The 15,874-nt window shown below is 34.9% G+C and overlaps 1 protein-coding gene across 1 annotated transcript; it reads left to right on the top strand.

The window, feature by feature from the left end:
• Positions 1-4,370: 4,370 nt before the first annotated feature.
• LOC134534680 (keratin, type II cytoskeletal 5-like) lies at positions 4,371-12,075 on the top strand. The gene is made up of 2 exons (XM_063373144.1): positions 4,371-4,413; positions 10,722-12,075. The coding sequence occupies exons 1-2, from the start codon at positions 4,399-4,401 to the stop codon at positions 11,754-11,756; spliced, it is 1,050 nt and encodes a 349-aa protein (XP_063229214.1). The 5' UTR covers positions 4,371-4,398; the 3' UTR covers positions 11,757-12,075.
• The last annotated feature ends 3,799 nt before the right edge of the window (positions 12,076-15,874 follow it).

The following is a 15,874-nucleotide window of genomic DNA, read 5'->3' as shown; positions in this document are numbered from 1 at the left end:
GCTCTTGTCAGAGAGAGACAATATCATCAGTGGTATACGTTCTCAACAGTAGGATACCATAGTACAGGCTTGACTACACGCAAATAAAGAAAACGGCATACATTAAATTTACACGAACATTCAACTAAATTGGATATGATCGCCAATTTACAATAGGCTACAATGCCTCCAAATGTATTTGACTCCACCTGTAATTTACTCTGTCTTAGGCCTAACTGCTTTTGCGACATTTGTCTACAAGGTGACTTGGCTACTAAGCTACAAAACTACAATGGTACAGGACTACAAGAATACACGTCTAAGATGCTACATGGCAATAAAGGCTACTTGGCTACGAAACTACAAGTCTACGAGGGTACGAGACTACATGACTCTTGTCTTTTATTCCATTCAGTTGCGAGAGTTAATTTATCTCATGCAAAAGAACAAGTATTTCAGTTTCTTTTCAACAGATTTCCTCACGTGTTGCATCGAGGTAAATTTTATTTATTTTTTATGTGGGATGCGGGATGCTCACGTTCGCAAGAGAAGGAGGGCTTCGCTAGACATCAGCTGTCTCCGGGCATAGTAATAGACTGAGTAATAAATATTTTTGTCTGAATTCCCCCTGATTAATATATTGTAAATGCTGAGTTGTTAAGAAAAATTCACTAAATAACTAAGTTCTAAATAAATTTGCTGGTCTTAGTACGAAAAAATACATGCAGGGATATTTCCAACCCGTTCAGTTGGTGTCCAGTGTGTGTCCAGTATTTATTAAAAAAAATTTTTTTTAATCAAAATATATTTTCTTTTGAATCGCGCAAGGATCGCACCAAGCACTGTAATCAACCGAATAAATCAATTAAATATGTGCTGATTCAATCAATTAATTATGTGCTCATTTTTTGAAGCATTTTTTTTAGTATTTCTAGCTCAATAAATACAAATTTCCAAAATGGTGGTCAATATGTTATCATACGCTTACTGAAGGCTGTTAGACTAAGAACTTAGGCTGATTTTATTTAATAAAAATTTTCATGTGTTATTCGTATTTTTTATCGATCAGGAGTCGAACGTAGGTCAGGAAATGATCGAATCAATTAGTATATAGATTGCTGATATTTACAAATAAATTTAAGAATTTCTCCCGAATTTATAGCTTAATAAGTACAGATTTTCATGATGGCTACCAAATGTCAAGATGATGGGAGTCCTGGCAATAAATAATTAATGCATTATAGCGGGTAAAAATTAAAATAACATGACAGTAGCACCCTCTGGCAGAACAAAACAAAATGTCGGATCCAAGATGGTGGCCTCCATCAGACTAAAACCAGATGGAGGGGTTGATGTCATACTAACAGGCAATATATCTTACCTTGGTATTGGTAGTGGGGGTTAGTCTGTCGGTGGCTTGTGTGGAGGAAGGAGCCATCGCAATTTCTATCGAATGACCTTGTCTGGTTCGAACCAAAGACTGTATGATGTAAGTGCTTTTAAAAAAGAGTTTATCAAAATTCATTAATTAAATTTTTTAATGAATGCAATTTTTTTCTGATTTTTTTAGTATTTACAAAGAATTTCTAACATGGCGGTTGTAAGTAAAAGTGATTTAATGACGTCATAATTCCAAATGGCGGCCAACGCATTCTAATTGTCAAGGTCATTACGTCGGAAGCTTAGGGAGGCTTGTAGATGCGGACTTTAATCCTCTTTGTGGACGTTTTGAGCGACTGGTATTTTTGAGGACTAAAACCGAAAAACTACCCTCGAAACGGAAACTTTTCCTCAAAATAGAGAACGTTTTTATTTTTATGTTTGTTTGAAATTTTTTGGCGGGATTTTTTTTCCGAAAAACTGGATATTTTGGCGTATTTTGGGAAAATGTTCTTGAATTTGAAGTAATTCTTTTTGCAAATTTGGGCAAATTTTGAGTGTAGGTCAAGGTCAAGGTAACCAAAATGGCCACCGTGACGTCGCAATATAAGATTTCGTCGACAATCTTGAATCCTCACCCTGAAGCCTGTTCTCGGACATAACAAAAGCTACTACTAACATGTAACAGAACCTACGAATGATCACGGTTCGTTCAGAGCGATTGAAAATGGACTTTACTTGATGAAATTAGCTTTCCTTAAAATGTTGAAAGACTTATTATTTCTTGCTCCAAGAGATGATATTCCCTTTTAAACTAATGCTATGATTATTGTTAGCTTAAAGAAGTATTGGAAAACCATCACTCTGTGAAGTTTAACTTATAGCTTGAATGTATTTATGGCTAGACTCACAAAATACCATTCAAGACGACATGTAGCGTAATATAGGGGAATCATGTTTTATTACTAGCTAGTAATTGTTTTTTTTACTTAATTTGTATTTTATTTTGTAAGCTGTTTATCATGTTCTTGTTTGTTGGCTTTTATTTAGATGTTTTTAGTTTTGTATGGTTTGTTACCTTTACATTTTATTGTATAATATATCTGTGGTTAAGTGGTAGACAAGGCGGTTTGCGTTATCTTCGCCACATAAAATAAGTCCTTAAAATAAAATAAATACTGCCCTGTACCTATTGCATGACATATTTGCCTTGGATAATTATTGGTTTGGCGGTAAGGAGGGGTCAGTATTCCAGCTGCCACCACTGAGGGAGGATCCGTCAAAATATTTTATTGTTGCCCTCACAAAGTTCGAACCGAAGACTCCATTACGTAAGTGGTTTTTTAATTAATAATTTATTATTCATTTTAATTAAATTATAATTTTCTCTTCCGGGATTAAAATTACTAATTTTCAAAATGGCGGACGTCATGTCATAATTTAAAACAAGGTTGAAGATATTAAAATACAAGATGGCGGGTGTGACGTAAGAACGTTTTAAAATTTAAAAAATTACAATTAAGTATTTTTATACATAAATTACAAGTTTACTTTGGCAGGGAATCGAACCGAGGACAAAATAGAATAAGTTATTTAATATTGGAAGTAAATGATTTCGTAAATAATTTTTTTCCCCCAAATGTTTTGGCCAAAATTTAAATACTTTCTAGTTTATGGTCAAAGTCAAGTTGATGACCTCCAATGGGGCTTCTAAAGACAATTGCCCCTTCCTGATTAATATTACCCCTCTCTGAGGACAATTGCTCCTCTCCGAGGAATTTTGGCCTCTCTAGAATTTTTTGGGGGAAAAATGGGTAATTTTTCCTAAAATCGAGAATATTTTCCTTAAAATAGAGAAAATTGTAGGAATTTTGAGTCATATTTGATAAATTTTGAGGAATTTTGAGTTGAGATCATTGCCGGACGCCACAATCCAAAATGGCGGACTTCGACACTTCCACCACACTCATAATCCTGCGCTCGGAGGAACTTTTACTTACTAGTCTTGTCCACTCAGAAGTCTTGATTGTCATATTTCATATTTTACGCTTAATATGCTAGTCGGCAATAATGTATTTAAATCGACTAACTGAAAACCTTTATTGGGTTGAAACTTATTCCTATTGGAAATATGCGAATATTAAACACTGGTTTGTGCTGTCTAGTAAATTTTATTGTTATAATAAATTTCTCAAATAATCAGATGGCATCTTAGCCAGAATTTAAAGACTTAAATCCATCTGGAATACATAGATAGAGTGATTGTATCAAGGCTCCAGTACAAAAAGTACTGTTTTTGTTTCATGTTTGTTGGGATTTCATAAAAAAATATCACATTAAAATTTTTAAAGAAGTTCTTTTCCAACTCACTTGTCTATTTTGTTTTTAATTTATTTCAACTTCATAAATTTTTACGTTTTGTTTATATTTTTCAATCTTTCTCATAAAATTTGAGTGCTTATGTGTGCCTGCACCTACCATAATATTTTGGAGTGCAGTAATAATAATTAAACTGACATATTTTTGGACACCTTTATATATTCTTATATATTGACTTGCACGGAAGTTTGCACTAATTTTGTTTTTAAAACTGAACAGAAATATTCATTTAAAATTACAGATAATTTTTGATTTGTACGTTTACTTGAAAACAACCGTGTCACTTCAAAAGAGATTTCGCAGAAATACTGGGTTCGAAGTTCAGATATGTTTCTTGTAGTTTTAGAAACTATTTCTTGACAACTAGTTTGCACAGGATCTTTTTGTAAATGTACAGAAAGCCGGCGCTAGAGGTACAGCGACACACAGCGGTCGCGGCTGGTGGTGAGGAAGCGAGTCTCCTGACAGCTCGGCCGGAAGTGAACCACGTGCGAGGGAGCTGGCGGAAGCAGGAGGAGAGACGCGTAAAACTGGATACGCGGGTGAAAGTTGAAAAAAAAAAAAAAATGGTGGCTCAGCGTAAGGCGAGGATCGGGTATAAAACACTGCCGATCGCGACGAAAAGTCGAACACTCGATTCTTGCAATCCCGCGTGCAGCCATGAGGCACCTACTGGTGAGTAAATGTGGCAAGGACTGAACTGGAGCGGTGATGGCTATTAGTGTTCTCCTTCTGTAACAGAGTAGGTATTTCGAAATGGTTTTTTACACTTTTACAAAAGATTCCGTTGGAAAACTGTAGCGAACAGACAGTTTGAAATACTACTAGAAAACTATTGTAACATTGTACAACAAATGGGTATAGTAATTTTTGAATACTGGAAGTTTGGTTCTGGATATAACACTGAGTATTTATTACTAAAATTGGCAAATATTTTATAATTTAAGTGAAGCTTCATTCAAGCAAAATTATTTTGAACAATGGCAAAGATAAGTTTCTATTAAAAGTTTGTTTTTATTTTGTTTTATCATGTTTATTGTGTGCACAGTTATTATTGGAAAGCTATCAATGAACGGTTTACAAATAAGTTTAACTATTGGATATACTGGTACAACACAGAGTATAAATGCCCGGGTAAGAATCTGAACCCTGTATTACTGCGAACACTTTTTCTAGTGACACAATTGTTTTCATGTAAATGTAAAAATGTATATATATGTAAGTACTATGTAAATGTATTTCCGGCGCTTGGTGCAGGTAATTATTGGTGGTGGCGGTGTCTGTTGCCTGGGAACCCACATCATCAATGACGTTATGGCATCCATCTTACACAAAATTTCTCAGAAATGACAAAACGATTTAAAATTCCTAAAAAATCTCCACATTTCGAGAGAAAAATTCCCATTTTGAGGGAAAATGTCTTGTTTTATTCCGCAAAAAATTTAAAAAATGCGGAATTCAGAATGCCTCAAAAGACTCTTACCTTTGAAAGAACCAAGAAGACCGCAAAGTGGTTTAAAGTCCGCATCTGCAAGCCACCATGAGCCACCTAGAACTAGACCAAAAAACTTGATTTTTTTAAATTTTTAACCAAAAAATTCCGAAACGATAAATAAATAAAACTGCTTACTTAAAATGTTTAGTTACTCAATACATCCCAGACCTCGGTTCGATTACCGGCGAGAGTAAACATGTTATTTATGTATAAAAATTTAAAAAAATATTAATTACTTTTTAAAAACTAAATAAAAATTTCTTGCAACACACCCGCCATTTTGGATTCTATAAACGTTGCACTATTCGTTACACCTACCATATTGAAAATCCGTATTTTTATGCTACAAAATTATGTGGGATGGATTGCTTTCTCACGATCGCAAGAGATGGATGGCTTCGCCACATATCAAGGAGAAGGAAGCTCGTCTTGCATGATAGCATTTTTCAGCTATTCCAAGTCTTAGTAATCGGCTGAGTATTATATATTTTTTGACTGAAGTTCACCTGATAAAAAAATATTGTAAGTGCTGGTTTGATAACAGGAAATCACTGAGCAAGCGAACTTGGAATAAAATAACTTGTCTCATTACGAAATTCATTCAGAAATAACCAGAAACACACGGGAAAAACCAACAGAAGCATCACTATGAATGACCACAACAAGGAGAAAGCACAGGAATGACAAAAAAAAAAAACTTTATGGAACCACCGTAATAACCAGAAGCAGACTGAGAATACAAAATATTTACAGGAATAATAAAGAGCACATGAGAAAAACTGTCAAAATATTGGCAGGAATAACTAGGAGCACACTGGTAAAACCAAAACACAGTTTCCTAAATCATGATCAGTGTATCACAAAAATTAAAAAAAATTAAAAATAAAAAAAAACATAATAAATTTTTTTAGCTTCTGCCAGCTTGTAAACTTCTCCTTTGTTCAGCAAGAATGGAGTTATAATACAAGAAAGATTTCTTTTTTTTTTTGTAATTCCATGGTGTGCTTCTTTAATTTAAGTTTTATTAAAATTATTTACAATAATTTTTATTAATTAAAACTTTTTTTCCCAATTTTAACATGGCGGCCGTGACGTCATAATCCACGATTGAGGAATGTTGTTTATTAAAATTTTTATTAAATTTATTTATTAGTTAAAAAAAAATTATAATCTTCTAGCATAAAAATGCGGATTTTCAAGAAAGCGGGCTTAACGAAAAGTGCAACGTTCATAGAATACAAGATTGCGGGTGTGACGCAAGAAATTTTATTAAATATTTTATAATTGTAATAAAGAAATTTTTATTTTTTTACAGATAAATTACATGTTTACTCTCGCAGGGAATTGAACCAAGAACTGGAGTGTATTGAAAATATTAATATTTGAGTAAGCACTTTTCTTTATATTTTTTGGATTTTTTTTCGGAATTTTTTGGTCAAAAATTTAAGAATTTCAAGTTTATGGTCTAGGCACAGGTCATTACCCGGGCGGCTTATGACGGCTTGTAGATGCGGATTTTAAGCAGCTTTGCGGAATTTTGGATTCTTTCATAGGCAAATGTCTTTTGAGACATTCCGAATTTTGAATTTTCAAATTTTTGAGGAATAAAACGGGATATTTTCCTTCAAAACGGGAATTTTCCCCTTATAATAGGGAAATTTCTAGGAATTTTGAGTTCAAGATGACTTCTGTGACGTCATCGCAGATGTACGTTCCCAGGTAACAGAAAATTACCGGCACCAGGCGCCGGAAATACATTTACATACATATTCTGTAATTTAAACATTTTAAAATCTGTTTTATTTACAAAATCAATTACAGTATGGAGACCACTGCAAACTTGTATGTCCTAGCGTCTTAAGGCTGTTTCCTGGCTGGGCCACCAAACGGCTTGCAGAGGTCCCGGTGTTAACACGCCATTTACAAACCGCTTAACCTTTATTGGACGGGTCTGATTACAAATAGCATTTAAGATACATTGTACTTGCCTTTAAAAACATTGTTTTTCAAGTTGGTAAGGTGTATATCGTGTAGAGGCGAATAGGTGTGTGATAAACGATCCAGTTTCGCCTTTAGCACCCCCGCGCTTTTAGAGCCCTTGGGTCCAGCCAGGTAGCCATCTTTAGGATCGGTATATTAGACCATGTTGAGTTCTTTTTATTATTTTCTGATCATTGCTATTTTTAATGTTCTTGAAATTGTAACTCTATATTACCTTCGCATTTGTTGACCTGTCAATAATATATTTAAATTATATTTTTTAGTGTCATATAAGAGATGCAAGAAGTCCCGTAACTGATTATAATTACGAACACTTGCACGACATTTTACACATATTAAAATACACTTGGTAAGTATCTGTTTGAAGTATCACTGACAGGACAACAAATGTAATGGAGGTATCGTGTTGACATTTCCTGAAATATTCCTGAAATAATAGAAATGACAATAAAATAAAAAATTAATATTGCAAGTGAGACCGAGCCTTAAAAACAATCATATCAGGAAAAAACCCAGTCTCTTAAATAAATTTATTTCCCGCCTACAGTAAACACATCACACAATATAAACGTATCAACCGTCTGCAGTCAGTAAAGGCTCATCTTGGCATCATTACTGAAAAAAATTTTTTTTTTTAAAAAAGTCACTCCCCCTAACTGTCTGTAATTTAATGCAAAAGTAGACCAATTTACAGCCTGTGAAGTTGGCAGCAAGACAACGAAATAGTTCAACAACTTATCGTCTTAACATGCAGCGCTAAAAGTCACTGGGTACTGAAATATGTTTATTTTAGTTTAGGAAGTGTTAACATTGTAAGCAATATAAACATATTTATTTTGGCTAAAGTTAAAATTTTTCCCATTATATGCGTAAAAGTACAAGTAACTAGGTCCATGGAAATGGATTCGTCATCTGGCGCAGATATTTTGAAAGTATAATTCTAAATGTTTAATATATGAGAGCTTCCAAAAAATGTTCATTTAAAAGTAAAAGAACTCTAAAACTTTATTAACATGTTTGTTTTCCGGCCTCAAGATATAAATTATTGTTTATCATGCACACAGAAATTCAATGCGTTTCTATATTATGCCAGGAAAGCATGCTGCGTATTGTTATTCATATGATTTCAATTAATCTGCCGAAGTGAGGATGACATTTGAAGCTACGAAATATAGAATTTAGAATACTGAGTATTGCATTACTAATAGTTTTTTTTCAAATGATAAAAATTCAGGGCTTGTTTTAAATTTTAAGATCACTATTATTTTTTAATGTCTTTATATAGAAATAAGAAAAAAATAACTAACTTTTTATCTTTTTAACTTACATGTCAGAAGTAATCACTATCTACTAGTCTGGACGTGGCTGATGGACTCGCATATTGCTCTTCCGTCCATTTGAACGTCGCGTGACATAATTTATTAAGCCTTTCCGTAAATGTAACCGTTGTGAAAACTGGACAGACCAGTAACTAAGTAGATTTTTTTATATTTACTTAACAGTAAGGATCTGCTGGTGTTAAAATTAATCTAGTATGCAATGTTTTAGCAAAAAATCCGTTCCTGTAACAAAAATGATGGTAGTTGGTTAAAAGCTTGAAATGAACTCGCTAGGAATGATGTTAAAAATACAATCATGAAGTGAGTAATGTAAAAGTTGTCGAAAACACATCAGCAACGATATAGCGCCAAACTTCAATTTAACAAAAAAAAAAAATCCTATCCAGATGGTAGATTCTCCTCATTTGGTTTTAAAATACAAACATGCCAAATATTGCACATATACATACCCTAACTTCAAAACTCAATGAGCAGGAATATTAACTACCGACTTTATTTATATCAGTCAGGCAAAACAAGGTTCTTGAAAACCAGATTTTAAGAAATATATTTACAGAGCTCTAAGCTTTGTTAATGGTAGGATACAAATGGTCATCTTATTTCAAATTCATTGATATTCTTGCGTGACAACTCTCGAATCATCGTGGTACTTCTGTTGTAACAATGGGAGTAATGGGACAAAATTCGAGTTTTATTTGTATTCAGTTTATTTCATAATTGAGGATATAATTAAAACTAAAATTAAATGCAGTTCTACTTATTCAAAGTTGTATCTTCTGGGTAATTTCAACTGTGGTAGATATTTCATTGCGATTTCAGTGTTTTCTTGTATCAATAAAAGACTAACTAAACAAAGAGTTATAAAATAGACAATGTTATGCGGAATGGCTAAAGTTTGTATGTTGTTTAAGATAAAAATAAGTATCAATATACAACAAAAATGTTAAACATTTGTAATTTTGCAGTGGCGTCAAGTGCAGGTTAGTGCTAATGAACTGTTAGAAATCGGAACAACTATCCCAACTTGAATTGGGCAACGAATATAGTTATGCTTGCTTTCAGTGAACAACTATTTCGAAACCATAAAGGTGCTTAGTGCTTTAAGTCTATAGGTTCATCTTCCAATATAAAACTTTGTGATATACGATACAAGGACTACTGGCTAAAACACAAGTGAACGTTTACATTTTAATACCTATTAGTTATTCAATTCCACAATAAGAAAAAAATATTTCATTTCAAAATAATTATCTGAAATCAAACGTAATATTTGCCTATCCATTGTAATAAATATTTAGTGTTGTTTTTAATTAATTAATACCCAACATAAAATATTTGATATTATGATAAATTATTTAAAATATTTAGAACTTTCGCGAGATAGAAAATATCCCGATAATTAAATAATTAAATAAGTTCATAAAAATACATGTTTACTGATGAATACTTATTTTGCAATGGAATTTCATAAATTATAAATATAAAATAAAATGTATGTGCACGGTGAAAAACACGATGAATTCATCCACCTGATACAACAGTAACATTGATTTAGTGAAAGTCTTAAAACTACTTTTAAGGAAAAATACTGTTAGATTTTCTGACGGTACTATTGCTGCTAGAAGCAAATATTTGTGGGAATTCAGCATGCAAAATTTATACCAGAGAAAAAACATAATAAAATGTCTATGCACAACATAGTCGTTGGTAATCATAATTTTAGGTCACACATAGTGTTATGATTTAACTAAAACGAATTTCACTCTAAATTCAAATCTTGCTGTTTTACACGATCTAAGAGAGTAAAGACATATATCTTCCGGACCTTCATTTTTCTTACCGGTTAGTGATTAAGCAATATATTTATAAGAAATTCTTGCTGGTAGATATAACGAGATATATGCAAATATAATGATAAATTTTTATATATAATTGGAATAAAAATTGTAAAAACAAAATTGATTGTAATTTTTTATTCATGATATTTCACTTATTCATTAATTTTACCAATCTAAAAGTTATTTTAAAAATAATGCAGAAAAAAAGCGTTAATTCAGAACACACCAGTTTTATGCAAAACTTATAGATATCGCTTAGGGATTAAAAATATTTTAAAGGTTTTAATATGAATAAATTGTATCTTCCAGGTCTCCGCCTTGTTGCTGGCTGCCGTAGTCGCAGTCCGAAGTGAAGCCACCCAAGAGAAGAAACATGAGAAGAGAGGCATCCTGAGTGGCATCGGAGGCGGCTACGGAGGCGGATACGGAGGCGGCTACGGAGGCGGCTATGGAGGATACGGACAGAGCAGTGGTCTGGGATATGGCTACGGTTCTGGTGGCTACGCTATCGGATCTGGGATTGGCCTTGGATCTGGTCTCGGCTCTGGAATAGCGCTGAGCTCCGGCTATGGACTTGGCTCCAGCTATGGACTTGGCTCCGGCTATGGACTTGGCTCTGGCATTGGACTGGGCTCCGGCATTGGACTGGGCTCTGGCATTGGACTGGGCTCTGGTATTGCTCTCGCCGCTTCGGCTCCGTCAGTCCAGACTGTGACGCAGACCGTAGCTGTTCCAGTGCCCCAGCCGGTACCTGTGACCATCAACAGGCCCGTGCCCGTACCTGTAGCACAGCCCATCCCAGTGTCGGTACCCAGGCCTTACCCCGTCAGTGTCCCTCATCCCGTACCTGTCTCTGTGCCCAGGCCGTACCCTGTGAGTGTGCCCAGGCCAGTAGCTGTGCCTGTGCCTCAGGCCGTGCCTGTGCCAGTCCCTCAGCCCTACCCCGTCAGCGTGCCTCAGCCGGTCCCTGTGCAAGTGCCTCAGCCCGTGGCTGTGCCAGTGCCTCAGCCCGTCACCGTCACTAGGCCAGTGATAGTCGCTTCCTCTGGCTTGGGAGCCGGTCTTGGAGGACGCATCAGCAGCATTGGTCTCTCCGGAGGCAGTTTGGGAGGCATCGGCTATGGCAGTGGCCTTGGAGGCGGTCTGGGCTATGGTTATGGACTTGGAGGAGGCATCAGCAGCATCGGTCTTGGAGGAAGCAGTCTGGGAGGCATCGGGATTGGTTCTAAATATGGATATGGGTCTGGTTACGGATCCAGTTATGGATCCAGTTATGGGTATGGCTCAAGTTTGGGGTATGGAAACGGTTATGGATACAGCTCCAGTTTGGGTAAAGGATGGTAACGTTAAATGATTTTATGCTCGTAAACGTTATGTTTGATTGAAATAAAAGTTCCTGTTTCAAACGAAAGAAATACCATCATCAAAATCATCATTCACCGCAAATATTAGTCAATAGTCTTGGTCATCTATCATGCAATAAATTTTGTTATAATGCACAAGCGAAGAATATTTTCTTTCATATTTTTAAAATAAAATGTTTTGTGTTTATGTTGTTTGTTTCTGTTATTTTGTTGCAGTTGTATTTTAGTGCAGTTGTGCAGAATAAATTTTACAAAAAAAAATTATGTTCGTGTTTCATTAAAAATAGCACCATTTGAAATAATGGGAAATCTTGAATGACCTTTATCTTCACCTTTGACCTTGACCCCAGCGGTCATTTTGGATCCGCCATATTAGATCCACCATTGTGTTTTTCTAACTTTCCGTCAGCTTGGATCCATCATTTTGTTTTCGCGAACTTTCTGAAATTTTTTATTCTAGAAATTCCACCATTATGTATTTTAACATGACTATTGAAATTTCCGTTATGCAGCAATCTTGAAATACCGTAATTCTTGTGCTAGATAATCGGAATAATCTGTAAATTTATAAATAAAAAAAAATGCAAATTAAAACAATCATCAATATTATATATAACATTTTGTTTTCTCGAACTTTTGCCAAATTGAATGCTGTTATTTTGTTTCCAAGAAATTTTCGCCATTTTGAATAATAACGTCACCATTGAAATTTTCGTTACAGGTGCCATCTTGAAAATCCATAATTTTAAAGCTAGAAAATTGGAAAAAGTTAATTAATAAAAGTTAAATAAAATATTATTTTAAAAACGCACTAACGGTTTGGAGCTCGGGGTCCTCAGTTCGAACCCCGTGGAAACAAAAATTTATTTAAGAGACTGGGTTTTTTCCTGATATGATTGTTTTTAAGGCTCGGTCTCACTTGCAATATTAATGTTTTATTTTATTGTCATTTATATTATTTCAGGAATATTTCAGGAAATGTCAACACGATACCTCCCTTACATTTGTTGTCATGTCAGTGATACTTCAAACAGATACTTACCAAGTGTATTTTAATATGTGTAAAATGTCGTGCAAGTGTTCGTAATTATAATCAGTTACGGGACTTCTTGCATCTCTTATATGACACTAAAATATATAATTTAAATATATTATTGACAGGTCAACAAATGCGAAGTTAATATAGTTACAATTTCAAGAACATTAATAATAGCAATCATCAGAAAATAAAAAAAAAGAACTCAACATGGTCTAATATACCGATCCTAAAGATGGCTACCTGGCTGGACCCAAGGGCTCTAAAAGCGCGGGGGTGCTAAAGGCGAAACTGGATCGTTTATCACACACCTCTTCGCCTCTACACGATATACACCTTACCAACTTGAAAAACAATGTTTTTAAAGGCAAGTACAATGTATCTTAAATGCTATTTGTAACCAGACCCGTTCAATAAAGGTTAAGCGGTTTGTAAATGGCGTGTTAACACCGGGACCTCTGCAAGCCGTTTGGTGGCCCAGCCAGGAAACAGCCTTAAGACGCTAGGACATACAAGTTTGCAGTGGTCTCCATACTGTAATTGATTTTGTAAATAAAACAGATTTTAAAATGTTTAAATTACAGAATATGTATAAAATGTATTTCCGGCGCCTGGTGCCGGTAAGTGTCTGTTACCTGGGAACGTACATCTGCGATGACGTCACAGAAGTCATCTTGAACTCAAAATTCCTAGAAATTTCCTTATTATAAGGGTAGTTTTCGTCGGCTTGAATGTGCTACTGCCATGTTAGTTTAATTTTTACCCACCAGAGTGCAATAATAATTTATTATTACAGTGGCACCCATCATCTTGATATTTGGGTACCATCTTGAAGATTCGTAATTATTAAGCTATAAATTCGGGAGGGTTTCCAGAATTCATCAAAAATCTGCAATTAATATATCGCAAACGCTCTATTCGATCAGTTATTGTGCTTAGTTTGATCCCTGGGCGATGAAAAATATAATTTTATGTAAAACATAATATCTAAAATTATGGTGGTAGGTCATAAAAGAAGATTTTGTTACTCATCTACCAGCCTGATATAAGCCGATAAGACCTCCATCTAGAAAGTTCGTGATTATTTAGCTAGAATCATCATAAAAATTTCCAAAAATCATCATTTAAATCTCTCATTAATATAATGATTGATTCCATCGATAGACATTCCTTGGTTCGATACTTGATAATACAAAAAAAATATGTAATATATCATGTTTAAAATACTAAAAACCGCTGAAGTTTCTCAGATACCAACCTCCTACAAGACGATATAACTGCCATCTTGGGAATTTGTAAGTATTGACCTAGAAAATCGGGAAAAATTCCAAAATTCATCAAAAAATCAGTCATTAATATACTGATGGAATCGATAGAAAATACTCTTCCTTGCTTCGATCCCTGCTTTATGCAAAAAAAATACAGATTTAATTTAAAATTACATAAGTTTTGAATGACATAAGTGTTTTACATATATTATTTATTACTTAAATCCTACACTTCTGCAAGAACACTTGCTAAAGTTAGCAAATTAATAAACATTTAGTTCTGCATTGGTTTCAACGGACTAATTGTCAGTCTCAAACACTTTACCGACGAGAGAGACCAGGCAGATCCTTTTCCTACATAGTCCTTTTATTCCCGGCAGAGTTTCTCGATACTGTGTTTTACAGACTGCATAACATCGTCGAAATTGTAAATGGACATATTCAGTGTCTTGAATGAGCACTTCTTGACTTGGTTCTCAAACGAATACGGTTTGCCATACAGGCAGTTCAGCCACAAATTATATTATAAATGCCCGTACCATGTTACTTCATCAGTAAGCTGATTCATAATATTCAACTTGATATCGTCATGAAAAGAACAAATGTCTTTGGCTCCAACAGTCATTGGCTCCAAAGGTCAATGCTTCAATGCTTGGTCCTACAGCTCCAAGTGCAACAAATCTCCAAGTACTCCACTGCTCAAAATGCTCCAACATCCACTAAGCTCCAGTTGCTCCAACAGATCCAATGCTCCAAACAGATCCAAGGGTTCAAAAGCTCCAAATTCTCCAACTGACCAAAAGCTCCAAGTACTCCATCTGCTCCAAAGTTCCATCAGCTCAAAAGCTATAACTTTTCCAAGTGCTCCAATGCTCCAAGTGCTCCAATTGCTCTAATGTGCTTCAACTGCTCCAAAGTTCCAACAGCTCATTGTGCACCAAGTGCACCAATGCTTTAAGAGCTGCAATGTTACAATTGCTAAAATAGCTCCAACTGCACAAAATGCTTCAATGCTCCAACAGCTCCAAATCTCCAACAACACTAATTTATCCAAAGCTTTAATTGCTTGATGCTTTAACTGTTCCAAGAGCTCCAAAGCACCAATTACTCCAAGAAATCCAATGCACCATTTATCCAACTACTCCAATGCCCCAATAGCTCAAAATGTTCCAAAGCTACAAGTGCTCCACTGCTCCGATTGTTCCAAGATATCCAATGCAAAATGCTCCAAGTGCTCCAACAGCTCCATCTGCTCCAATTGCTCCATCTTAATATGGCTCCAACTGATTTCAATTGCATTATTTTGATCGAACCTTCATATTGCTGTTTTGACTTTATTATTACTCTCCATTTTGTCTGTAAATATTGATGATTTTTACATCTTTAAGTTAGAAGTTGTGTTTTATACACATGCAAGTAATATAAGTCATTATTGTATGTAGCCAGCTTACCTCAGTTCTTTGGGTATAAAGGACTTTTCTTTGATGTGCAAATAGTTTCCTGCACAAAGAGAAGCATATAGACGTCTTAACCTGTCGATCAACATGTTAGGATTTTCCCATGATGCATATTCAGTCTCTTCCGCTATTATCATTTTCCTTGCAATTTTATAACAAATATTACTAAGATCTCTGAAGTCTTTCGTTTTAAAACCAGCCTCTTGGTAGCTTTCGGCAACGATCCAGTGATAATCGCAAGCTTGGTCAGAATAATTTACTTTAACACCTCGTTTCGAACATTTTGGTCTCATCGCTTCACCACAGATTTCGAACTTGTGAGCTTTAGATATTTCAA

Source organism: Bacillus rossius, chromosome 8, assembly GCF_032445375.1.
Source record: "Bacillus rossius redtenbacheri isolate Brsri chromosome 8, Brsri_v3, whole genome shotgun sequence".
Taxonomy (NCBI): domain Eukaryota; kingdom Metazoa; phylum Arthropoda; class Insecta; order Phasmatodea; family Bacillidae; genus Bacillus; species Bacillus rossius.
This window is presented reverse-complemented; position numbering and strand designations above follow the sequence as displayed.